General features: G+C 29.0%; 1 protein-coding gene across 1 annotated transcript in view; it reads left to right on the forward strand.

Annotated features, from left to right (window-relative positions):
- Positions 1–3,277: 3,277 nt before the first annotated feature.
- LOC107442231 (uncharacterized) overlaps positions 3,278–23,505 on the forward strand; it is a 141,511-nt gene continuing 121,283 nt past the window's right edge. The window contains exons 1-4 of the mRNA XM_016055742.3: positions 3,278–3,515; positions 3,707–4,571; positions 5,426–5,591; positions 6,271–6,447. Of these exons, the coding sequence (XP_015911228.2) occupies positions 3,747–4,571; positions 5,426–5,591; positions 6,271–6,447 (1,168 nt within the window). The 5' untranslated portion in view covers positions 3,278–3,515; positions 3,707–3,746. The remainder of the gene's footprint in view (positions 3,516–3,706; positions 4,572–5,425; positions 5,592–6,270; positions 6,448–23,505) is intronic.

Consider the following 23,505-nt stretch of genomic DNA (forward strand, 5'->3'; position numbering starts at 1 on the left):
GCAATGTGGTCAGTATTGCATACCGACTGTCTTTATTTCACAGACTGGCTGAGTTCTTATCGATCTGAATCTGTGTTTGCTTGAAGCCGCTGCTGGGTATCAAGCCACAGTCCTTCACAGAGATAGCTCAATGCCTTAATCCAGCCGTTCTTAAATGGTGTTCCGCAGAAACCTAGGGTTACGTAGAAGGATCACTGTGGTTCCAGGAACTGGGAAATTTTTTTTAGCCAGTAATAATTATATTTAGATCCAATCAATGGTCCATAACATGTTTAAGATTTCGATTGTTTAAATGAAATTATTTATGTAAAATGTCAATAAAAAAAAAGAGGTGGCAAAATTTAAATTTTGTTTTCCTATAACAATTAATTGAATAAATTATGAAAAAAATATGCATTTATTAAAAATTCCATAATTATTGCTTATCGAACTTTTTGATTTCAAATATAATGATCAAATTCAAGAATTTAAAATTATGCTTCTTTGTTGACTATTCTCGACATTTATTACAGTTAAAATCATAATTTAGCTTACTTTATTCATTTTCAGCATATGCAATATGCATAAACCAATTTAGATTTTAAAGTATCTCAATGTCTCATTTTTCGCATTAAATACTTATAACTCTTCTTTTAGTATTTTCACAGCTGCAAATGAACTTTTTTTTATACGGAGGATTCCGTGAAAAGAAGCTCGATTAATTAGGGTTCCAAAGCGAAATAGAATCGCTGCCTTAATTCTCGGGGAGTCCTAATTTTGAGAGGAACTCGGTTCTAAAAGTTTCACGTTTTTTTAAAAAAATTATTACATTTGTTAAATATCTGCAAAATTATTATTATTATTATCATTATTACAGTATACTCTCGATATCTCAAAGGTGAAGGGACACTAAAAAAATTTCGTGATACCGAGAACAACATAACAAGTGTTCAGAATTAAATATGTTCTAAAAAGTGAAAAAAATATATTCTAAAATATTACTCTAAAAAGTAGAGTCATGAAACATAAGAATAGTTTTGATTAAATATGTATGTAAATGATAAAGTCTAAATGATAATTTAGGCTTATAGATAATTTAGGCTATATAGATATTTATCATTTAGGCTTATAGGCTAAATGATAATTTAGCCTATAAGCCTAAATGATAATTTTGATACAACAATGATAATTTTATTTTTAAAAGTAGGACAAAAATAATTATGCATTTATTAGAAAATAATTGGTTTACAATAAACTTACATTGCGATTTTTTGGAAAAAAATTCAAATTCCATTTCGAAAAAATTCGACATGACAAGGTTTTGAGAAGAAACTTTTCGACACAGGAATTTAAATTAGCATTAGGTGAATATATAATGCTTTTTTATTTGTTTGAAACTTTTAGGACGGGGTATTTCAAAATTTCTAAAGCTCGTTACGTTTTAACTTCTCTAAAATTATATATATGATTACCTTAAAAATTGAGAGATAAATTTTCATTGTTGCTATTATATTATATGAAACAAGAAAAGTTTAATTATATAATAACGATTTGCTTACTCTGTTTTCATTTTTACTGCCTTTTGCGCTAAAATGACTTCAAAAATGCAAACAAATAAAAAATTAATGGAAGAATGAAAAAAAAGAAAGACAACATAATGAAATAAAAATTTAGAACAAGAATATTTTCGTATAATTTTATGAATGCATCATGCAATAAATTAACCATTAAACGAAAGTTCGCCTGCAATATTTGCTAACTTTTTTAAGCTTTTCTTTCTCCACAACTGAAGTCGATGATTTAGAATAATTAAGAACTTGCTAGTTGCGAAAAAAGTGATAAGTGGAGGTTATAAGTTAGCATATTAAAAAAAATAAATAAATAAGAAAAAAGTTAAATAAATAAATAAATAGGTTCTGTAAATTGTGTTAATAACTTAGTTCTCTTTTCTAAAGCGAATATTTTAAAAATTTAAAATGAGTATTATAAATAGACTTACTAGTTGGTACTAAGTTTTATAAGCCATGCCACCCGTGTACCCATAGGTGTCACTGGCCCCAATGCAAATGTTCCTTTTGTTCCCGATCCTTCTGATTTTGTCCCTGAACATACATTCCAGAATATTTAACCAGATCTGAATGGTCTAATGACAAATTATCTTTTGATACTGGATAGCAAATACAGTATAGTAAAATTTTTTTTGATCAAAATCTACTTAAACCTATTTTTATTAGATATGTATGGAAAGGAGAGGGCATTAATTTTTCTTAGGCATATTTCCCGTAACTAGGAAAAATTTTAAAGCTAATCGATCTAGCTAAATTAAAATTTAACTATCAACACAATTTAAAAATACTGTTGATCTTGAAAAACTTCCAAATTTAAAGTCAATTCATTCCATTTCCACGATGCAAAGAATTAATATACTAGATTATTAGAATAATTAATAAATAGTTTATTTTAAAGTACTGAATTTATGACAGTCATTTTTTTAAAACAAATTGTATAATCCTTCAATAATATTATACTTTAATTTTAAATACAAATTTTAATTTTCTCAAAATATTTAATTTCTTCTAAACTTAATGGACACCCTGCATCTGCAACGGTTACATTTTCATAACATGTAAAAAATACAGCTCAAAATTATAACTGTTTATGAGAGATATTATATGTAACTTTAATGCATTACTACTTTTTGCAGTCGACAATTTATCGTAAAAAATTAGTTATGTACCTTTTCTAGTTTATAGGATATTTTATTTATTTATGAATTTTTTTTAAAATTTGCATCTTTTTTGGATTGATGAGGATTTATTTAATATTTGCATAGTCAAGCGATAAGAATAATATCATAGAATTTTGAAACATTGAAATTATACAACAACATTCACTTGTGATACATTAAAATAACAAGTTTTAAATCCCAGACTGAAACATAATTTAAAATAAAACTAATGGTAAAAATAAATTTCAACTAATGTTTTTAAAATGAATAATTTTAAAATTACTTCTAGAAAATTTTTAATAAAATTTAATCATTTATTTTTCAATTTTATATTTATCTTTAAAAATATTAATTTAACTTCACAATATCTTTTTTTTATATTTCTCGAAAAGAAAGAAAAACAATTCAAAACGCCATGATGTTGTCTTTCTTTATGTATAAAATCATTTTTCAATACAAATTTCTGAAATTTTATATTCTAAATATCCATTCAAGAAAATCGAAATTGTTTTTAAGGAACACGATTATCAAATTAAAGGAAGAGATGTCGCCAAATATTGTAGCTAGAACCAAGAAGTCTCTCCTCCGAACTGAGCCTATCAGAAAAATTCTTTTAATAACATCATTCAGAATTCTTTCTCGTTCCTCGTGATTGGTGGAGAAAGTACCCGTGTGACTAGATGGGAAACCCCGTATGAACTCATCTCCGCTCAGTAAACTCAAATTTCTAAGCATTTCATAAAAGTACGCCGAGTTGTAAATACGCACGGAACACTCGGTGCAAACATACCAGACTTATATATTTTTTGTGAGTACTATTTTGATATTATTGTTTATTTTTGTTTGGTTGTTTTGTTTATTTAAATTTTTTTTGTAAATTAGGTATTTGAACGTTGATTTGATATCTTGTATCGTTAATCGAATTTGTTTTGACAGATGACATCGAAATGTTATTGTTTATATATGACATTTGTGCTAAATATATTATTTTTATTGTAGGTTTTTCACTAGTCATTGTTTCATAATCATCTGTGCTACAATGTCTCAGCAGTTCTGTTTAAAATGGAACAACCACACGACGAACATGCTTCAAGTGTTCGAAAGTTTATTATCTACAGAAGCCCTCGTGGACGTCACACTAGCCTGTGATGGGCTGAGCCTCAAAGCACATAAAATGGTGCTCTCCGCTTGCAGCCCCTTCTTCCAGAGTCTATTTTTAGAGAATCCCTGCAAGCACCCCATTGTGATAATGAAAGACATGAGGTATTGTGACCTCAAAGCCATAATCGACTTCATGTACCGGGGGGAAGTAAATGTTTCACACGATCAACTCTCGGCACTACTCAAAACAGCCGAAACACTAAAAGTTAAAGGTTTAGCGGAAGTCACAGGAGAAAATAGGCATGCTTCGGGCATTGTGCAACAAGAAATCACACAACAGCAACAACAGTCAACGGTGTCGACGCCTACACCAACACCCCTCACCCCCACTGCTCAAAGGACAGACACGCCGCCCTTACAGGGTAAAAGAAAACGGGGGCGACCCCGGAAACGGTCCCTTAGTGACTCAAATCGTAGCGACGATGAGGGTGTTGCTGCAAAAATCAAAGAAAGAGACTCTCCCGATGTTGAAGAACTTTCGGGTGACGCATCAATGGATGCCACAAGTGATATTCGTTCGGGTGGCGGTCCAGGTTCATCTAATTCACAATCTCAGGTGCATTCATCGAACAATGTAAATAGTTTCTCTAAATCTCATCTGTCCATCTCACAAGATCCTCAGGTCGACGAAACATCTGGTGACGAGAACGAATTCGAAGTAGAGCCTTCGAAGCTGTTAGAACAAACATTAACTACAGACAATGTAAGTTTTTTTTTCTTCTGCTTATTAGCTGCTTTAATAGCAATATAAATTGTTAAAATTCGTGAATAGGGATGTCTTAAAATTCTCTTGCTTAATGCAAAGATTGCTAAATGTTATAACTCAAACAGTATGTAATGCATGTTACAGTAAGATTTTTAGTTTATAAAGTGCAGATTCTGAAATTATTGCTTTATAATTACATGTTATTAATGTATAGTATTGAGTTTTTTTTTGTATTTTAAAAGTGGTTTATTACTAGTAGTATTGTGTTTAACAATTGTTGAGTGAAGTAGATATTTAAAAATTATGTGCACAATTTGTTGTAAAAGCATTAATAGCGCTTGTATTTCTATCACTCTTTATAATGCAATCGAAATTGCTGGTTTGTGAAGTTCATTTATTATTTTGTTTTGATCAGGTATCTTATTCCCACGGTTAGAATAACGGTGTGAATTTTTGCACCATTTGGTATGATCCCTGCATCAAATTTGTAGAAACTTAATAGTAAAAGATGTGAATTTTATTTCAGAACTGCATTATACACGAGCTATAAGGCTTTTTTTTCTTATTTAATATAGCTAGTTAGATCGTTAGCTGTATAAACCTGTTCTAAATAAGTGTAATAAATAGATGAACTTGAGTGCATTAGTGTTTGTCCATATACAATTATTGAAATTTATTAATATTTAAGATATATTTTCAACATAATATAACAAATGTGTTTTCTACTTAGAAGTCACTAACTACAATTTAAGTTTGATAATGTTCAGTTTCTGAAGTATTTCTTACAAATTTAATTCTAATTATTCACCTTAATCTCTACATTGTTTCTATATCAGTTTTTTCACTTTCAGGTTCCTTCCAGTAGTCAAAATAGTACAGGACACATACAACTTCCATCTGTAAGTGGCTTAGAAATATCCAGGCGGTCTATGAGTAGCACAGATAGTCTCAGCCAAGCATTAGTTCCTGCATCAGATTCATTAGGTTCAAATTTACAAGCACCTGATAGCCCACAAGGTAAATTGTATTTTGAATATATATTATTGTCTTATGGCAGGAAGTGTTAGTGCTTTAATAGAGCAGATGAATTTGTTAGGCCTAAACTTAATGTTCAGTATTCTTATTGCATCTGCTTTATTAAATTGCCCTGACACTTGTTTTTTGGTCGACAGATACCCCTGCCATTGGACATGACAGTTGCAATCTCAACTTGATGTCTGAGGAGATCAAGAAAGAAACATACTTAACTGATACCGATCTAAACAGGATCTTTCATCGCAGTCAAAACAGTCGACAATTTGCTGTAAATTTGGCCAGAAAATTGTTCTCACCTGTAGAAATGAGGAATTCTAATTGTAGAGGAGTAAGAAACTATTTGCCCCTAGATGAGCAAAAGCTTAATTTCATTCGAAGAACAGTAGAATATTTTTACTTTGTTGATTCTAGTGTTCAGCTAGATTCGTGGAAACTATGTATGCAGAGCATTGATTCCCACTGCCGACACGAGCGACGTCTTTTAAGAAAAACTAACTTAAGAGAGCTAGGTTTTTAATTATGTTTAAATGCAATTTAGGTGGGTATTTGAAGTAGCTGATTAAAATGCATTTTTGTTTGGCAAAAAACTTGTAGTCTTTGATTTTGTTTTATAAAAAATAATAGTATATAGCTTTTAACAAAGTTTTTTATTTTTATTCAGATATCAAGCCCCAAATCCTATCATTTGATGATCCACCCATATCCCCTGTTGCTGGCCCCTCACATAGTGAAAGGTCTATGATGATGTATATGGACCAGTCAGGTGTATCTTCTATACCTGGACCAAGTAATTATCAGGACAATAGTGCCCTTGTTCCGCATGATTCGCAACCTCAAGGTAAAATTTTATGCATCTACAATATCAGGTTTTTTTTTTCTTTTTTTATTACTTTTGTGACATAATGCAAAAACAATACTTGCTGCATTCTAAAGATTAAGTTGAAATCTATTTGGTTTACATTAAATTAGAAATTCAGAATGTATGCGGTTACTTGTTATTGTATCTTGTCTTACTTATAACTAGGTTTAAGAACCAATCCTCTGTCTCACTCAAGGTTCTTCAAAATGTATTTTATAAGTGAAGCCTTGTGTGAATAATAGAGAGTTGGTTAAATTATTTATTTAGTTGGAGCTTTTTTAAATACTTTAAGAAAGCTCTTTTTAAGTAATTTTAGTTTTTATCTTAGGTGTATTCTAATGTATAACTAGATTTAATTTAGTTTTAAGTAGGCTTAGTTTAGGTTAGTAATTTAAATTAGATGTAAGATAATATAAGTTTAGGTTTAGCTAATTTTTATGCATCAAATGGTAATCAGTGCTTTATTGCATTGATTTAGTTTTTATTCTTGTCATGTTATTGGGACCATTTAAACTGTTGCAGTATTGTAAAAAAAATTGTATGTAAACTGTCAGTGGGTCTATGTACTTCACTGACAGAAATTGTAAGTTAATTATCAAAAATGCCTGTTGTGGCATAAGTGAATGTCAACATCTAACTGTGAAGATCTACATGTTGTAACAAGAAGTCCCCAACATCAAGCAAAGGATTCTTCTGTTGAAAGCTGCTGTTCTCCAGAGCCTGATTGCAAGCACCTTTCTTTTCCAAAGAAGTTGGAAGTAAAGAAGAGTATTTTCTTCTTCATTGGTGAGTTATGATTTAATATATTCCTTCTTTTCTAGTCTGGTAAGTAATCTACTGATTTAATGTTGGAAGTAATGCTAAACCTTAAATTATTCTAAATTCTAAAATAGAACTGATATTTAAGCACTTAGCACTCCTAAGTAGCACTATTTTAAAAGCACCTTAATAATACACCAATACATAGTTATTAGTGTTATTTCTAACACTAAGAACAGTAGATCCATTTGTTTGGAGCCAAATAAATCATCCATTAGTTTTCTGAGTCTACTTGCAGGTGAAAATAAGAAAAGGCTGTGAAGTTTTATTTCAGGTATGCATTTTATCCACTCACTATTGTAGTAGATTTGTTTGCATTAAGTTAAGGCAAACAAATTATTTAGTATTCATAATTTGTCAAATTGTTTTTTGTTTATACATGGCACCACAGTACTTAAGTTGTTTAATTGCAGATTGAAATTGAATGTTTTTTTATTTATTAGGTTGGAAAATCATATCTCAATAATCTGTTCTACCCATGTCTTTAATTAGAGCACCTTTTTCTGTTAATATGGATTGATTATTTCCATGCAACAGTTTGAATGGTGGCCAACCCGTTTTATTGTTCAGTTAGGCAGTGTAAGAATTGTACCTAAAACATGTGCTCTTAAGTGTGTGGTGTCATGATTGTTAAGAATTTGTTACAGAAATCAGCACTAAAAGGTTCATTTTGCTTATTCACAGGTCGAAAAACACTGTGGTGGGATCAGCGCATGAAACAACTTCAAAAGTTACAGGCAGAGTCGTTCGGTCAATCAAGATTGAGAGGATCTAGATATTCTACTGGTTTTAGAGGGAGTCCTAAGCAAGCTATTTGTCCTTTTTGTTACAAGATATTCTACGATAAAAGCACGATGAATCGACACGTCTCTAAGCGTGTCTGTTTGGGTTTGCAGTTTCAGGTTTCTTTTTCTGATCAGCTGCCTAATGTTCCTGTTTCATCTGTTATGCCAGTTTGCTCAAGCTCTTTATATCGTAATACCGCTTCTCCTGATATTATCGATATGGAAGCCTCGGAAGTAAACGCAGATGTTTCTTTAAACGAGTCTGATGTCCTTTGTTCTAGTAAAGTGGAAGAGACTTTTAATAAATCAGGAAAAGTTCCTTGCCCCTACTGTAAGAAATACTTCAAAGGTGATAGAGGTGTTAAGAAACACCTTCATTTTTATGGATGTCCTATGGCTGTTGATTCAAAATTTGCAAATGAACATTGAATTAATGTTAAATTATAATTATTTATACTGTAAGTGCAATATTTAAGCACTGACATTTCGTTAAATGTTTTAAAATTTATTTGTAAGATGGAGCTACTCACAGTTTTTATAGTCCCAGTAACAAGACAAATTTTAAATTATAGTGATATTTATTCTGTTAGGTTTACTTAAAATGATCTAGTCTTGAATATTTTTTCTTTAGTTATGTTTAGTATAGAATTTTATGATGAAATGCTTGTTTTTATTGTTCAGGCATATTTACAGAGTTTTGTTGAGTGCTACTTTGGCTTTATTTATTTGGTGGCTATATCTAGTGGTAGGTAGCTCCATCAAATTTTTGTACATAGTTGTAAGAGATGAATAAAAAGATTAAAGCTTTAAATTGATTCTTCTATTATAGTTAAGATCTTCACTTATACATTCAGGAACTTACTTTATTTCTTATATTAGTTTATTGTATGAAGTAGAAATTATTTAATAAGATAGCAGTGAGAGTTTCCTACATTCTCATATTTCAGTAAAAAAAGTATAAAATACAAGAGGATGTAAGTCATTGGAGGGTTAATATATAAGCTAATGAAAAATTTCAGAGGAGCTTGTACTAATGTGTAAGGTTGTATATATGTTGAGACAAGTAAATAATCTTGGATTAAAAAAAGAACGCTTGCCATTAAGGTTATTAAAACCCTTAGTTTAGTTTCTTTTTTAATGAAATTGATAAGAGTATTCAAATATTAAGGAATTTAATTCTGTAAGAGAAAGGCATGAGAATCTACAAAGATATTTTTACTTTTGACAGGTTTCGAGACATTGTGATTAAGTATTGTTCAAATATTTCAAAATCTGAAAGGGTGAAACTTTTTCTCTTATCTTTTGTTAAATATTTCAAGTCAAAATATTCAGCCTTTATTCTAGTGGTTTTATGTATTCGAAGTTATTTTTACCTTTTGGTACTATTAGATTTGTAACATCACCACACTAGTTATTTTCCTGATTTATTGAGAATTTCTAAATTTTCAGAATGTCTTGAGAATTTTTATAATGGTTATTACTTTTTGTAATGATAGATTAGGCCTTTGATTTGTACAAGGGTTAATTTTTTCCGCGTATGTTTAACTTTATTCTAAAGTAAAGACTTTTAAAATTATTTTATCAAACATTGAAAAATGCTAACTTGTAGCTCTGCTTTATTAGGTACTTGTTTTTGCAAATACTTGAATTTGTCAGGTAAGCAGACAGGATGAGTAGTCTGTAAGCATAAGAAGTTAGTTTTTTTTAAATAGCTATTTAAAATGTATTTCTCTGAACATCAAGTAATAGCAATTTTAATGAAAGTTAACAACTATGGTCTTAAGTGCGAATGCGTTGAAAAAATAGAGGTAAACACTGAGGAGTTCTCTTTTTAATGTCTGAATGCTGTTGACCAATGATAGAGTTGACTTATTGTATTTGCATTATTTATTTCAACTTGTGCTACAAATTCAAAAGTTTTTGAATTTTATTTACAATGTTTTATTTCATGTTGGAATTTCACGATGGTAGACAGGACTGTGTTTCTGTGTTAAATTGCATGTCAAGTTCAGTTTTATTTTTGGCTCATTTTAATAGCATAATTTTTGGTTCTGACTGTCACTTGAAAGTTCATCTTCCTTTTGAGGTTTTTAACTTAAGTTCACTGGAAAATGCAACAAAATAATTTAAAACTTCTATTTTTAATTTCAAATGTTGCTGCCTTTCAATTTTGTGCATGATATTCAGCTATTTATAAATAAGTAGCCTTGTCTGCAATTTGCAGACCTCAATTTTTCAGAATCTTATTTCTTTTACAAAAGTCAGTATTAAAAAAAAGTAATGGTAAAAGTAGTTTTCAACATGGTATTGCTCACCTGGATAGAAAAAAAATAGTGCGTGGTGTCCCTCCGCTTGGAAGAAGTGAAACTTCGTAATGTGGAAATGGAAATAGGAAGGGGTAGAAATTGATTTTTAGTGAAATCATATTGTTTCTTTAAGGCAAACTTAATTAACATAGCTTACAATTCACAATTGATCGCATCTTTAAATTATCATTTTAGAGTGGAGAAATATCCAAATCTATAACATTTACAATTGGATTGTTATAACTAAAGTTTTACAATATTTCTTGCAAAAACTGCATCAATGGTAGTTCGCCCTTTGGTTGATGGATCATTCCTACCATTTGTCATTTCTAATCCAAATTTTTCTTTAAGGAAGGTTAATAATGTTTTAGCTTCCGGTAACGAGAAATTCAGATTAAAATCTGCAAGCATCACAGGCCTCTCGTTGCCATGGTAGCGTTTAACGCAACCTTGTTGGAAGTCTCATTAGAAGTTTCACTTCAAAAATTTTTTAAAACTGAAATAGACTAAATTAGTCCCAAACAGTGTCTGTAAAGCAAGCATTTAGTTTTTCAATCTAAATTCCCATTGTTTAAAGAAGGTTTTTAAGTGTTTCTTTTTTTTCTACAAAATCTTAAAATGCTAAGTAAAGCTATTTAAACTATGACTTATCATTTTGTTGTATAGAATTATTTCGGCTGAAGAACTGATAAATGACTAATCCAGTTTTTTCTGTGTGGGAAATTCACTTTTTGTAAATATGTGCATAAGCTTGGATGTGGTAGTATTAAAATGAAATCTAGCATTTTATTTTTAATTTTTTTTTCAATATTAATATTTGGTGAAAGCACAGTGTGATCGGGCTAACAGTTGTGAATAGTTATTACAAATTGCTGTTTAAAAAGTTTTCATTTTTTGTTTTTGTTTGTAAAAATAATTTCCCTAGTTGACAGAGTTACAGTGATAAAATAACTAACTCTGCCCCAATGAACCCTGCTGTTAATCATTTGCTTAGAACATATATTTTCTTGAATCTACATCCCCCTCTCCTTTCAGGTAGGCAGTTATCTTGTTAAACCTGCCCCTAGAGCAACTGATAAGTGTAACTAAACTATAAATTTCCTCTGAACCATATTACACATTTGAAAACTATTAGTACACAGTGTGAAAGTAGTCAAATAAAATTTACTCTTTTAAGTGTTAATGTCAGTTTTTTAAAATTTTAACATATGTGGGAAGAGATATAATGATTGAAATCATAATAGGATGTAAAAGTTATAAAATCTAACTCGTTTATGAAAAAAGAAAAAAAAAATGAAATTTGAAAATAGGTTTTCACAGTTGAGAAGTGTATCTTGGTCAAACTTTTTGGTTAGACACCTTTATAAAGAGTGGTATAAAAAATCATTGGAAGGGGTGAATAAAAACAATGAAAATAGAAATATTATGAATATTTAAATCTGCATTTTAAATTCTTTTTTTGTATAAATTCAAGCTTAAGAGACCTCTGCTCTCTCCATCTTTGAATTTAGGTAAAATTAATGATTTTTTTTTTGTAAACTAATTTTTTGATAATGCAATATTGACGGCACAATACCTTTTAGAAAAGGAACATTAACAGCTCGCGTTATTAAATTAGGGGAAATTCATAACTTAAAGAACTTCTATTGATTTTCTCTTATTCTTATAACTTTAGAAGCTACTAAGTTATATGAATAAATGTGGTTTTTTAGCAAGTAATTTAAAACTACACGTTATACTTTTTTAAAATTTAATTTTATTCAATTTTAACTGATGAAAACTGAAATAAATATACATACTTGTTTGAAACATGCATACTTGTGAAATAAACATACTTGTTTGAATAACATTAATTGTATTAAAACGAAGGTATTTCGAAAATCTGAAGCCAGATAATTTTATACTAGTAGTTAACTACTCAAAAACTTCTGTTTGCTGAAACTTATTGGTAATATTTTCTTTTTTATGTCTGGTAAAACAAGTAGAGAATATGAAATGTCGCTCACTTATTATCTCCCATTATGCTTAGGTGATGGCCTTTGAATGTTTCATGTCATTTTTCAGCATCAATTTATTTCTAAAAATTAAATAGAGTTGAAAAGCATATTAAGAATTTTCTTCCTCCATCCCTTCGGCAGTTGAGAGAAGAGAGACCTCTTAAGTGATTGCAATATTATTAAATTTGAATTTAAATTGTGTTCACCACCATAAATAGTAACTTTCTTGAGCCAAATAATTGTTTAAAAGTTTAGTTTCATATCAAAAATAATAGTATAAAGTTTTAGTAATTTGGTGGAGATTTGAGTATCATGCTTACTTTCCAAAGCATTACGTATATGTGTATATATATATAGTTTTCTGTCATATGCTAGGTAAGGTGCCTAGGTTTGTTCGAAATTACAGTGCTTCCTCTTCGTAATTAATTTTTTTTGCTGATACTATGAATCCTTGAATCACCAATTTTTTATGTTCATAATTCAATCGTTTTGATGAATTTTTTTTGCGCATATTTTTGTCTTCTGAAGAAAATAAGAGGGGAATTAAAATTTTTCATAACGGTCTTACTTAACCATTAAATGTTTCCTTTTGGCTGGAAGCCTTCGGTTATTGTCCTCATTCTACACACCACTCTTAGTTCAAAATACTTGCCATTGGCATGTTAATAGCTTTAGATTAAATAGAACTATAGTTTGAGGAACAGGTCAATAAGCCAGTTATATATATTTTCTTGAGAGAGCATTTCACGTATCTTTGAATTGTTCAAAAATAAGTCCCTATTAAAAATTACAATTAGAGCTTTAAACTAGCTAACGCCACTTATGCTATATTGACACTTATGTTAAACAATAATAGAAAAAAAAAATCCTTTGAAGTTTAATTTATGACTGCTTATCACCGAACCTGTAAAAAAAAAAATAATTTTTCAAATACTCCACCTGAACAAATAAATTGAAACTGGGAATTAAAACTGCCCCTTGCACCTTCTTTCCAAACTTCAGGATATAAGCACAAATAGTTCTGGAGTTTTGTGACTGGTACACAATCAATCACACAAATTTTTCGATTTATTGTTATTTATAAGTTTCTCTTACTTAAAATAATCAATTTTTGCTAATATTTGTCTTTATGTTCCAAAATTAAAGATCCAATAAATGAAAATACTTCAGTCCGTTTCTCGTAAAAAGCATAGCTCTTACAGAAATATGGTTTATCATGTCAATTTTCACTTATAATGTGATAATGGCAGAAAATCTAAAACCTCATTATGGTTTTGCAGGGTAGACATTTTCAATTTAATGAACAATTTTTTTAAAGGTTTCTAACAACTGTAATTTGCCTTTAGTAAAGTAGCTCTGTTTTCTAACAGTTCGTACCTTCCAGTTTTTAAATTTTCGCTAATTACAATCTATGATCAAATGTAATTAAAATTTTAATCAAAAATAAAAATTTTAGTTTAAATTTTGATTAATGTAAATATTTATGCACGTAAATTTCTCGAGGAGTGGAAATATTTTAGTTTTTTTATAGCTAGATCGCACTATCACATTGAAAAACTGAAGACCATCACTCCATTGCAATTGTCATTTTTCTCATACTATAATACTTGAATCCTATAACTTAATAATAAGTTCTGATTTTGTAGGAAATTTTATCTGGTTTTCAAATTTTCCATCAGAAATTTCCTATCTTAAAAAACCAAATGATAATTATATGTAAAAACAAGATGTTTTCCATTTTCCTCCCTGAAATTTTTTGTTTTTTGCAAATGCAGATTTGTGTTCAGAGCCCCCCTTCCTCTCCCGAAAAAATGAGCGAAACAATATACAAAAAGTAAAAAAAAACTCCAATGATTTTATGTCCATTTTTTGAGCTCTATTGCCAGGGCTTTAAGATGTTTCAGTTTGTCCCACATAAAATACAACCCAAAACATGCTGCACAAAGAAAAGAAAAAAATATTGAACTCAAATGACAAGAATTATTTCTTGTTATGTGTCATTTGACAAATTCACACTTGATAAGATTATCAATGAAATCAATCAACATTTGTGGGAATACATTTTTGATCTCTTGTCCTAGTTGGGGATTATTTGTCAGACAATCTGTGCACCCGATATTGTTTGTACTTAAGGAAGGTCACAGTTCATTGGAAACCAGGTCATCCCTAAAAACCTCATGGTTGACTCAAATGTATGGATAGTGGCTCTGTCCTGGTGAAATCATTGCCATTTATCTGAGCATATAAATATTGCACAAGCAATTGCTCTCTCTAGAATGGCACTATTTTCTCATTTTTCAGAGGTTGCTTTTAATTTGGGACAAACTGCATCTTCGTAAAGAGGGTAATGTTATCTATTTTTTTTTTGCAAAATTTATTTCTGAGAAAAGTACATTTTACAAATCTGTAGAATACTGTGGAGATTGCAAATGCAGATTCTTGCGTTATATGATTCTCCTTGTGTTATGCAGGAATCTAGGATAAATAATTCCTGGCTTAAACTGGAGGCCTGTATTGTATTGGATAACAAAATAATTATGGGAGAGCTGTAAATTGTTTTTAAGAGAAGTAATTTGTTTCAAATTGAATATATGAAGTTGACACATTTCCTGAAGATGAATTTTAGTCTCTATCTAGAATTCACTGAGGCAGGGCAAAGAAAACAAAACTTACTTGTTGCTATCTAGACATAATATAATGTTTTTGGTGTATTTTTTTTAAAACTCTGGAATCAAATGAAATCATACCCAAGCTAATTAAAAACAACTGTTCAAAAGTTATGAAAGTTTTCATTTATAAAAAAAAATAGTTTCTTGTGCATAGGGCACTTTTTAAATGGTTGGAACAATAGTGTTAGCCATTAGCTAACTGTAAACAGGACTGATATTTATCTTATATGCGCAAATGATGACTACCTATTAAAAATAACTTTTTATTTTGAAAAATTAACACCATAACTTTTTTCATTGAATTTTAGGATATTAGATTACCTTAAACCATAAATTTATGAAAAAAGCTATTAGTTTTGAGATCATTACTTAACTTTTATTTTAACGCTTAATGGTGTAATATTTAGAGTGAATAAGCCTTACAGCTTCAATGTTACAAGTGTTTTATGCCTAAAATATAGCGATCAAAATTTTTATTTTTTATACATAAAAACCTCACAACATCCTAATTTTTAGTTTCGTTGACTAGGTTTTGGTCCTAAGTGATTCATCATAAAAAAGGTATAGGATCTTAACCTTTGCTTAAACATAAAGCATTGTAGCCGTGCAGATAGGTATAAGTGCAAAAAAGTTCAAACTGTACTTTTTATACCCAAAAATTTTTATAATTTATAAACTATTAGTGAACTGAAATGTTCCTATCGATTGTTTAAATATACATTAAAATCAATACCTCACTTGCCAGGTTAGCAATGTCAGATGTATAAATATGTATAAGTCATAATTAATTCTTTATAAAACTTGTATAACTTTGTAATTATTAGTTGTATCGACTTGGGAGTGATCTCATTTGATTCAGCCTAAAAAAATTCATCAGAAACTATATCTCTTGTCTGGATAGGAACATATAAGTTTTGTTTCTCTTCTTCTAGATACGAAAGGCAGTTCTTAAGTTTATAGAAAATAATACAAGAAATAATTTCTTACCAAAAGTATATGTATTATTGCTTTTCAAAGTATTCTCCTGCAGCTTTGATACATTTTTGCATTCGAATAAGCCAATTTTCAAAACATTTATGCCACTCTGAGCATGGCACAGCAGAAACAACTTCAACTGCCTCATCCAGGTAGTTAAAATGTTGACTACACATTTTATTTTTTATAAACAGAATTAAAAGGAAGTAATTTGGTGCTAAGTCTGGTGAATACGGACAATGAGTCACCAATATGATTTTTTTTCGCTCTTCAAATAATCCACTGTTAGCCAAGTTTAGTGTTGTCTTGGTGTAAAATGATGCGATGTTTTGAATTTTATTTCTTACCCCTGTAACTACTTCCAGTAAGCAAATTATGTTATACCAAAGAGTATTGACTGTTCTACGATCCTCCAAAGGAACAGTTGCAATATAGCCAAATTTACTGAAAAAGGAACTGTAATTTTTTTGGAAGCACTCCTTTAAAAAACGTCTTATGTTGACCTAGGATCATTTGGGAGCACCCAAACAGTCGATTGTTGTTTTGTTTCTGATTCGTAGGAATAAATCCAGGTTTCATCACATGTTATGATAATTATACACATGTTTTGAGTCACCTGATTTTAATTTTTATTAGATTTTCCTGGCACCATTTCACTCGAGTGTCCGTTTGTGCTTGAGAAAAATTGTGGGAGATCCATCGGGAACACACCTTTAAATGATCATGTGAAATTTAATGTCTGCGGGTAATGTCAAAGATATCTATTATATAATTATGTCATGTGACGATCAGAAGAAATTAGTTTTCTTACAGCTTCAATGTTTTCGGGAATCACAGCACTTTTTAATCGACCCTCTTGAACACTGTCTCTGAGATCCTTACACCCACAGGAGAATTCTTTCAACCAGTTGTAAAACGTTGTCTTCGATGCTGCTTCACTACCAAACGTCTATTTCATTCTATCTCTACACTGTTCCTGTGTCAAACCTTGTCGAAAATCATAAAAAATCATAGCTCTGAAATCCCTTCAACATAACACTGTAATTACTTAACAATTATGTTTTTTGAAAAATCTCATTAAATAGAATTTTGCAGCTTTTGCTGTTCTATAAACACAGACGATCAGATAAATGTTTGAATTTTGGTAAAAGTCAACTGCTCTGAAAGGTTTTTGTTGCTAGATTTTAAAAACGCCTGTGGAGAGAGTTAGCTTCAGATATTCATATTGTATCTAAATCATGTTGTTTAAAGCAATTTGCAGCTTTTCCATAATTACACCTGTTTTCAATTACTTAGGTAGGGTGTTATTAGATAAAAAGTTGAATTGGTAACCATAGATCTGTTAGTTGATTTTATTTCTGCTATACTGAAGGCTTTCTTTCCAGTAAATTTTATACTTGTTCACATTTCACAAAGGCAGTTAATGACTTTGAAACTTTTGTAAAATTTTAGTTTGTTGACACTTTAAGGTCACACCAGATATACCCCTCACATGTTTTGATTTTTTAGGTACTACTTATTTGTGCGTATTTACTAAAATTAATATCTTAGTTGTTTCTTGGAACAAGTAGATTTTGATGGTTAAAATCTAAGAAAGAAACTTTTTTTTGAAGATTTTTAATGACATTTTCAAGGCAACTGTCCACTGTTAGTATTTGTGCCAATAGTTTGTGTGGCAGTAGAAGAGCACAAAATTATTTTCAGTGCTATAGTTCACTCATTTCACAAATAGTATAGTGATGCATGTAAATTGACCAGTTTTTCTTACACTTCTAGATGATCACCATTTTTGACCCCTCAAAAATTTAGGAAAAACATTTTTTCACAAGAAAAACAAAACAAAAAAAAAGGAACAAGTCTAAAAGTTTTTTTTTAATTAAGAGAACTATTGCTGAAAATTACAACAGAACCAAAAATGTATTCAAATCTTCCCGAATAGCCCGATTTTTTAAAGAACGGCCTCTGAAATACAACTTCTGTGTGACTGTGCTTTTTATTTTTTCAATAAATTACAGCTATAACATTGGTAAGCAGAATGAAAATTGGCATGTTACAGTGTTGTTACTCACTGTCATTTTTAATTAACCATTATTGAACAGTAATATGATCAAATGAAGATGAAATTAAATGATCAAAATTATTAAACTTATATATCATTCAATCATTATTTTTGAGTTTTGAATAATTTTAGAGTATATTGATGATGGAAAAAAAAAGTTACCTTAATAAATACTCGTGTTACTAGATTCTGTTGATTTTCATATGTTAAAAATTGACACAAATCTATTTTATTACCATGCTATATAAAAATAAATTGATACAATGAAAGCTAATTCTTTAATGAATTCAATTCGATTATCTTTTAATGAAAGAAACCTATAAATTTGAGATCATGTTGTGGAGGTTGTTTTTGCTACACTTTATATTTTGAAATAATATAAGATATTGAACCTAAGATAATTATTATTTTACCAAAAATATTGTAAAAATTAAATTTTTATCCAGCTAAAAAATTTTTTTGTGTTATATTATAGGTCTGAAAAAAAAATTCATGCTAAATTTTATGAAATGAATTAATTGTAAAATAAAATTTAATAAATAAATAAAGTAAATGAATAAATTATATATAGTTTCAAAATAATATGAATACTATTTAGATATAAGGGAGAGAGGATCAAGCAGTACCTGCAAAAAAAGAATTGAGAAAGTAGTGAGAAAGCTTGAAAAACAATCTAAACAAGTATACAGAATATGAAGGTTAGAAAAGAAAAATGACTGATTTGAAAAGGCAAAGAGAACAGTAAATATGCTGGTTTAACATGGAGAAAGAGATAATCTGGCACCAGTATAGAAAAAAACTCAAATGACCATTTCTGCAGTAAAAATATTTACAGACAATTATTCATTCTTGGTAACACAATTATCAGTTGAACAGAAAGGACAAGTTATTTAACAGAGCTTATCTTAAGACATATTGTCTGTGGCAACAATGACTTGAATCAAACAAAGAGTCATTGCTGGACTACGTAAAAATTTTTCGGGGACCCTTTAAGTTTTCTCTTTCGATATTTAGTCAGCCAAACATGCAATGTAAATTACGATAAATTTTATTAGAACTGGAGAAAATTTTAAATTCTGTTTCACATTCTTATGGTTTTCTCCCAAATCATTTAATTTAATGCATTGCAGTAAAAACATTCATTGGATTTGATGCTCTGCAAGCATTAAAATAAATTAAGTTCTATTAAAAAAAAGAAGAGTTATAGCATTATATTTATTGTTGACTGATTATAAGATGATTATGACATGCCTGGCTTAAATTAAACATGGAAAATGTCATAGCAAGCAATATTACAAATTGTGTTAACTAAACAGAATTTCCTTTTAAAAAAAATAAAATATTAAGGTTATGAAAAATAGAATAAGACTATGTTCACTAGGCTCGTAGTTTACTTGATAAAAGTATTTTATTCTAATATTTGGCTTTTTGTTCTGATATTCCTGGTTTTGTGTGTGTGTCCTGAAAATCCCATTTTTTACAAATACAAATGCAGATTTTAAAATAATCAATTTGAAGAATTTAAAGATTTAAAGGCCAACATCTTTTTTAATTTTAATTAATGATGCTAGTAAAATTTGAAAACATTTATTAGTTCATATTTAGGGATTACTACTAATTATAAACATGGTTCACACAGTCGTTAAGTCTTACACGTTGGATTCATTGTTTGAAACATTTTTGGAATTTAATCATTTTATGAAACTAAAAACTCAACAATTTTACGTAATCAAATTTTTATGGTTTAATTATTTTCAGCAAGTGCAGTAACAAACTTTGTGGGATGGAGTTTTGTAGTTTCCCAACTATTGAAGCATCATCTGATTTTATAATTGATTGTTCTTGACTCACAATGAAGTAATCATATAAAAAAATTTTAAATGGGGAATTGAAGGATCATTTACAAAATTGGTACAAAAATGTTAAGCAGTTTAATTATTTTTATTTATTATCTTTATTATTTTTATTTATTACCAATTTTAATTTAATATTTGTACGAGGGGGAATACTGACTATTTGATACTCATTATTCCTTTTTTTTTTTTAATATAGAAGTACTATAAAATTTTCTAATTTTAAACTACTATGAGCTTTCCAATGCTCCATTAATAAAAATAAAATTTGTTCTAAACAAAGCAATATATAAAACATTGTGAAGTATATTTCATTGTTCTTTTGCAATAAAATTTGCCATTATTATACTTTAGCAAAGCAATTTCTTTTTTTTTAGTATATAGTTTATGTTTTTAAAAGTAGCACTATTTAAAAAAATTCCTGAATATTTTTTTGGCCCATTATGAGGCTTGAATTCATTTTGAAACTTTGAGAAACCATAATACGACTACATATTTAACTTTTTTTTCATCTTCCAAAAGTGCAATTATCAAGCTTCAACTAATCCTATCAAGACAAATCAGAAGTATCAAAACTAAGTATAATTTTTTTTTACAAGTTCAGTTGAAACTTTTCATTATAAATAAACAGAATTTCGATTTATATTACGAATTTACTTTGTCTACAGAAAATTTTCAAGCAAATTAAAATTCCGAAGAATATTTTGTGTGAATTGAAATTATATTTAATGACATATTTATGTGACATATTATGATGCTTAATAAACAAAATATGCTTAATACATAATGGCAACAGTTAACGTGAAATTATTTAGATTTTTTTTAACCTCTTCAATACTAAACCTGTGACATTTTTCTTGCTCTAAATTAGAAATGTGTTTTTAAATCAGTTTTTGATAATTACTTTTTAATTTTTACATATTGTAAGAAATATTTTTCATCAATCTCACTGCATTTTTCCCAATTTAGAAAACAAGAAGAGGTAATTTTTATATGAAAATAATCAAATGAATACAAAAGGACTAAACAAAATTCAGTATGTCATTGCGTTGAGTAGAGTTTACAACAAAAAGCTAAAAGGAGGAAAATATTTTATTTGTGTCAACTTATAAAAAGAACCAAAGAAAATATTGTCACAACCTATTATCAGTGTTTTGTTATTACCGTAAATCAGATCAAAACAAAAATATCTTCAATAGGAGCACTTAAAGCAAATGAGTATGCCGATGGGGAAGTTTATTTTCTTATGTTGCATTCACGTTGCGCAAAGTATTATATTCTATAGTAATTTAAAATATCCCTTTATCTTTCAAATTATCATCAAGACAAATTTCATTGCATTTGAAATTAAATTGTAGATTTTTACAGACTCTAGACAGATTCTCATTTTTATATACATATACTCAATTCTCTGAGGCTATATTTAAATTGTAAATAATCATTTTTTGTTCTAATTTTTTTTTCACCACCTGTATGATCTTGCAAAATATCTCTTTGTAAAGCGCAAAACCCATTATAATACATATTGGCTTGAATATTATTACAACAGTAAGTGCAGCCATCTCTTGTTTAACCAGTTAAATAAAATTAACTCATTTGTTTTGAAAGCCATGTATGAGATATTGTTTTGATGTGACATTTGTACTGCTCAACGATTCTACTGCAAATGTGAATAAAGCACTGTTTTTTTTTGTAATAATAGTTTCTTATTTTGCATATTTTTCAAGCAAAGAAGTGTGCAGTGCCAGATGAGGTGCGCTTAGCCAATGTGGGAAACCATATGCCAAAAATGGTTTCCAACTATAGACGATGTAGGAAATGTAGTACTAAGATACAAGAAAAGAGGACCCGCTACATGTGTGCAGAATGTGATGTACCCTTGTGCATTGCAACTTGCTTCTCATCTTTTCATGGCAAATAGTCAACATTAAATACAATTATCTTTATGACTGTAACTGGTTTTTGGGGAGTAAACTTCCCACCCCTGAAATTTAAATGTACACACAAATTCGGAAAAATAAAATTTATTTCTTTAAATGCTATTGTTTAATTGTTAATAAAACATAAAAAACTGGGAGAAATTCGAAAAAAATAAATAGCTCAAGAAAGGGTTTATCACACAAGAATTCTTAAATTTATAGGAAAAAAATATTCACGAATTTAGCAGCTAACATGTAGCTTTTTTCCATTGCATAGAAAAACTTTTTTAGAAAAGTGCAGTTGCAAATGATAAATTCCAAAAAAACCCTTAATGCCTTTTTCTTCACTAAAAAAAAAAAAAACGATTGATGCTAAGAGTTTTTTCCCTTCATTTTCCCACTAAAACATAATGTTTTCATTAATATTACATTTCAAAAGTATGTTTAATGTTACAATAAGAAATATTGCTGAAAAGCTAATGAATTTGAATGAGTGTAATTTGAAGTGAAGGTCGCCAATATTTCGACCCCACCCATCAGAAAATATTTACTCTTACAACCACCATCTCTATCAAGGGGAAAGTTCCCCAACTGATAAAAGTGAATTTTTTTACGTGTCTCCCTTCTAAAAGAAGAAAGAAAAAAAGAAATTGATTTGTTTCAACAATTTTGAAAAATTGTATTGATTAAAAATCTATTCCAGATTTCACGTTTTCAAATGAACTTACTGTAAATTTTTTATGGATTATTTACTTAACATGACAATGTGAGATGAGAAAGTAAAGTCAAATGATGATAAAAATGATCCATTTTTGTTTTACTAATTGCAATAAAAAGTAATAATATTCAGATAATGTCACTTCACAACTTCTTGTACCTAACAATTCTTTATATATGTAAACAATTCATATCTGAGCCCACAAGTGCTCTGCGGCAAGGTAGATATGATTTAAATAACTTTAAGAAAGTCTTCGATTTGAATTAACTGATTTTTTTTAAAGCAATGATTTAAGTTAGAAATATTTTTATGAAAGTTCAAGTTTTAAATACGTTTTTCTGATTATGATTATTATTTTTTTTTAAAATTTCTTATTTCATTGACATTCAAGTTATTTTTTCTTAATAAGTAATGAGATGGGAAAATGTATCTAAATTGTTATTTGATGTACAAATTAGACTAATAAATAACAATTAAATGGCGCAATGAATTGAAACTTTGAACTATAACTTTTCATTAACTTTATTTAAAATAATAATTTGTTGTTTATTATGTATATTTTAATTATACAAGTAAAACTTTATGCTTCTATAAATAAAGGTATTTTTTAAACTTATTAAATATCTTGCTTGTGCATATAAAAAATGAAGGAAGGGTTGTTTTCTTATTTTTTTTGATCTAAAGAATTTATTCTCTATTTGATATCTAACTGATAAATTTGGTCTTAGTCTTTATAAATTCCTGAGGATGTTAAGCTTAAATAAAAACAACTATGATTTTATTCAATCAGTGATTAGTTTGTATTAACAATATGATAATTTCAACCATTTTAAGTTGAAAATATTACATATTTTAGATGTAATATTGTTTTTCTATAATATCAAGCATTACCAAGCTTTAATTGATAAATGTAAAGAAGAAAAAAGAAAAACAAACT

This window comes from Parasteatoda tepidariorum, chromosome 2 (genome assembly GCF_043381705.1).
Source record: "Parasteatoda tepidariorum isolate YZ-2023 chromosome 2, CAS_Ptep_4.0, whole genome shotgun sequence".
In the NCBI taxonomy this organism is placed as follows: Eukaryota; Metazoa; Arthropoda; class Arachnida; order Araneae; family Theridiidae; genus Parasteatoda; species Parasteatoda tepidariorum.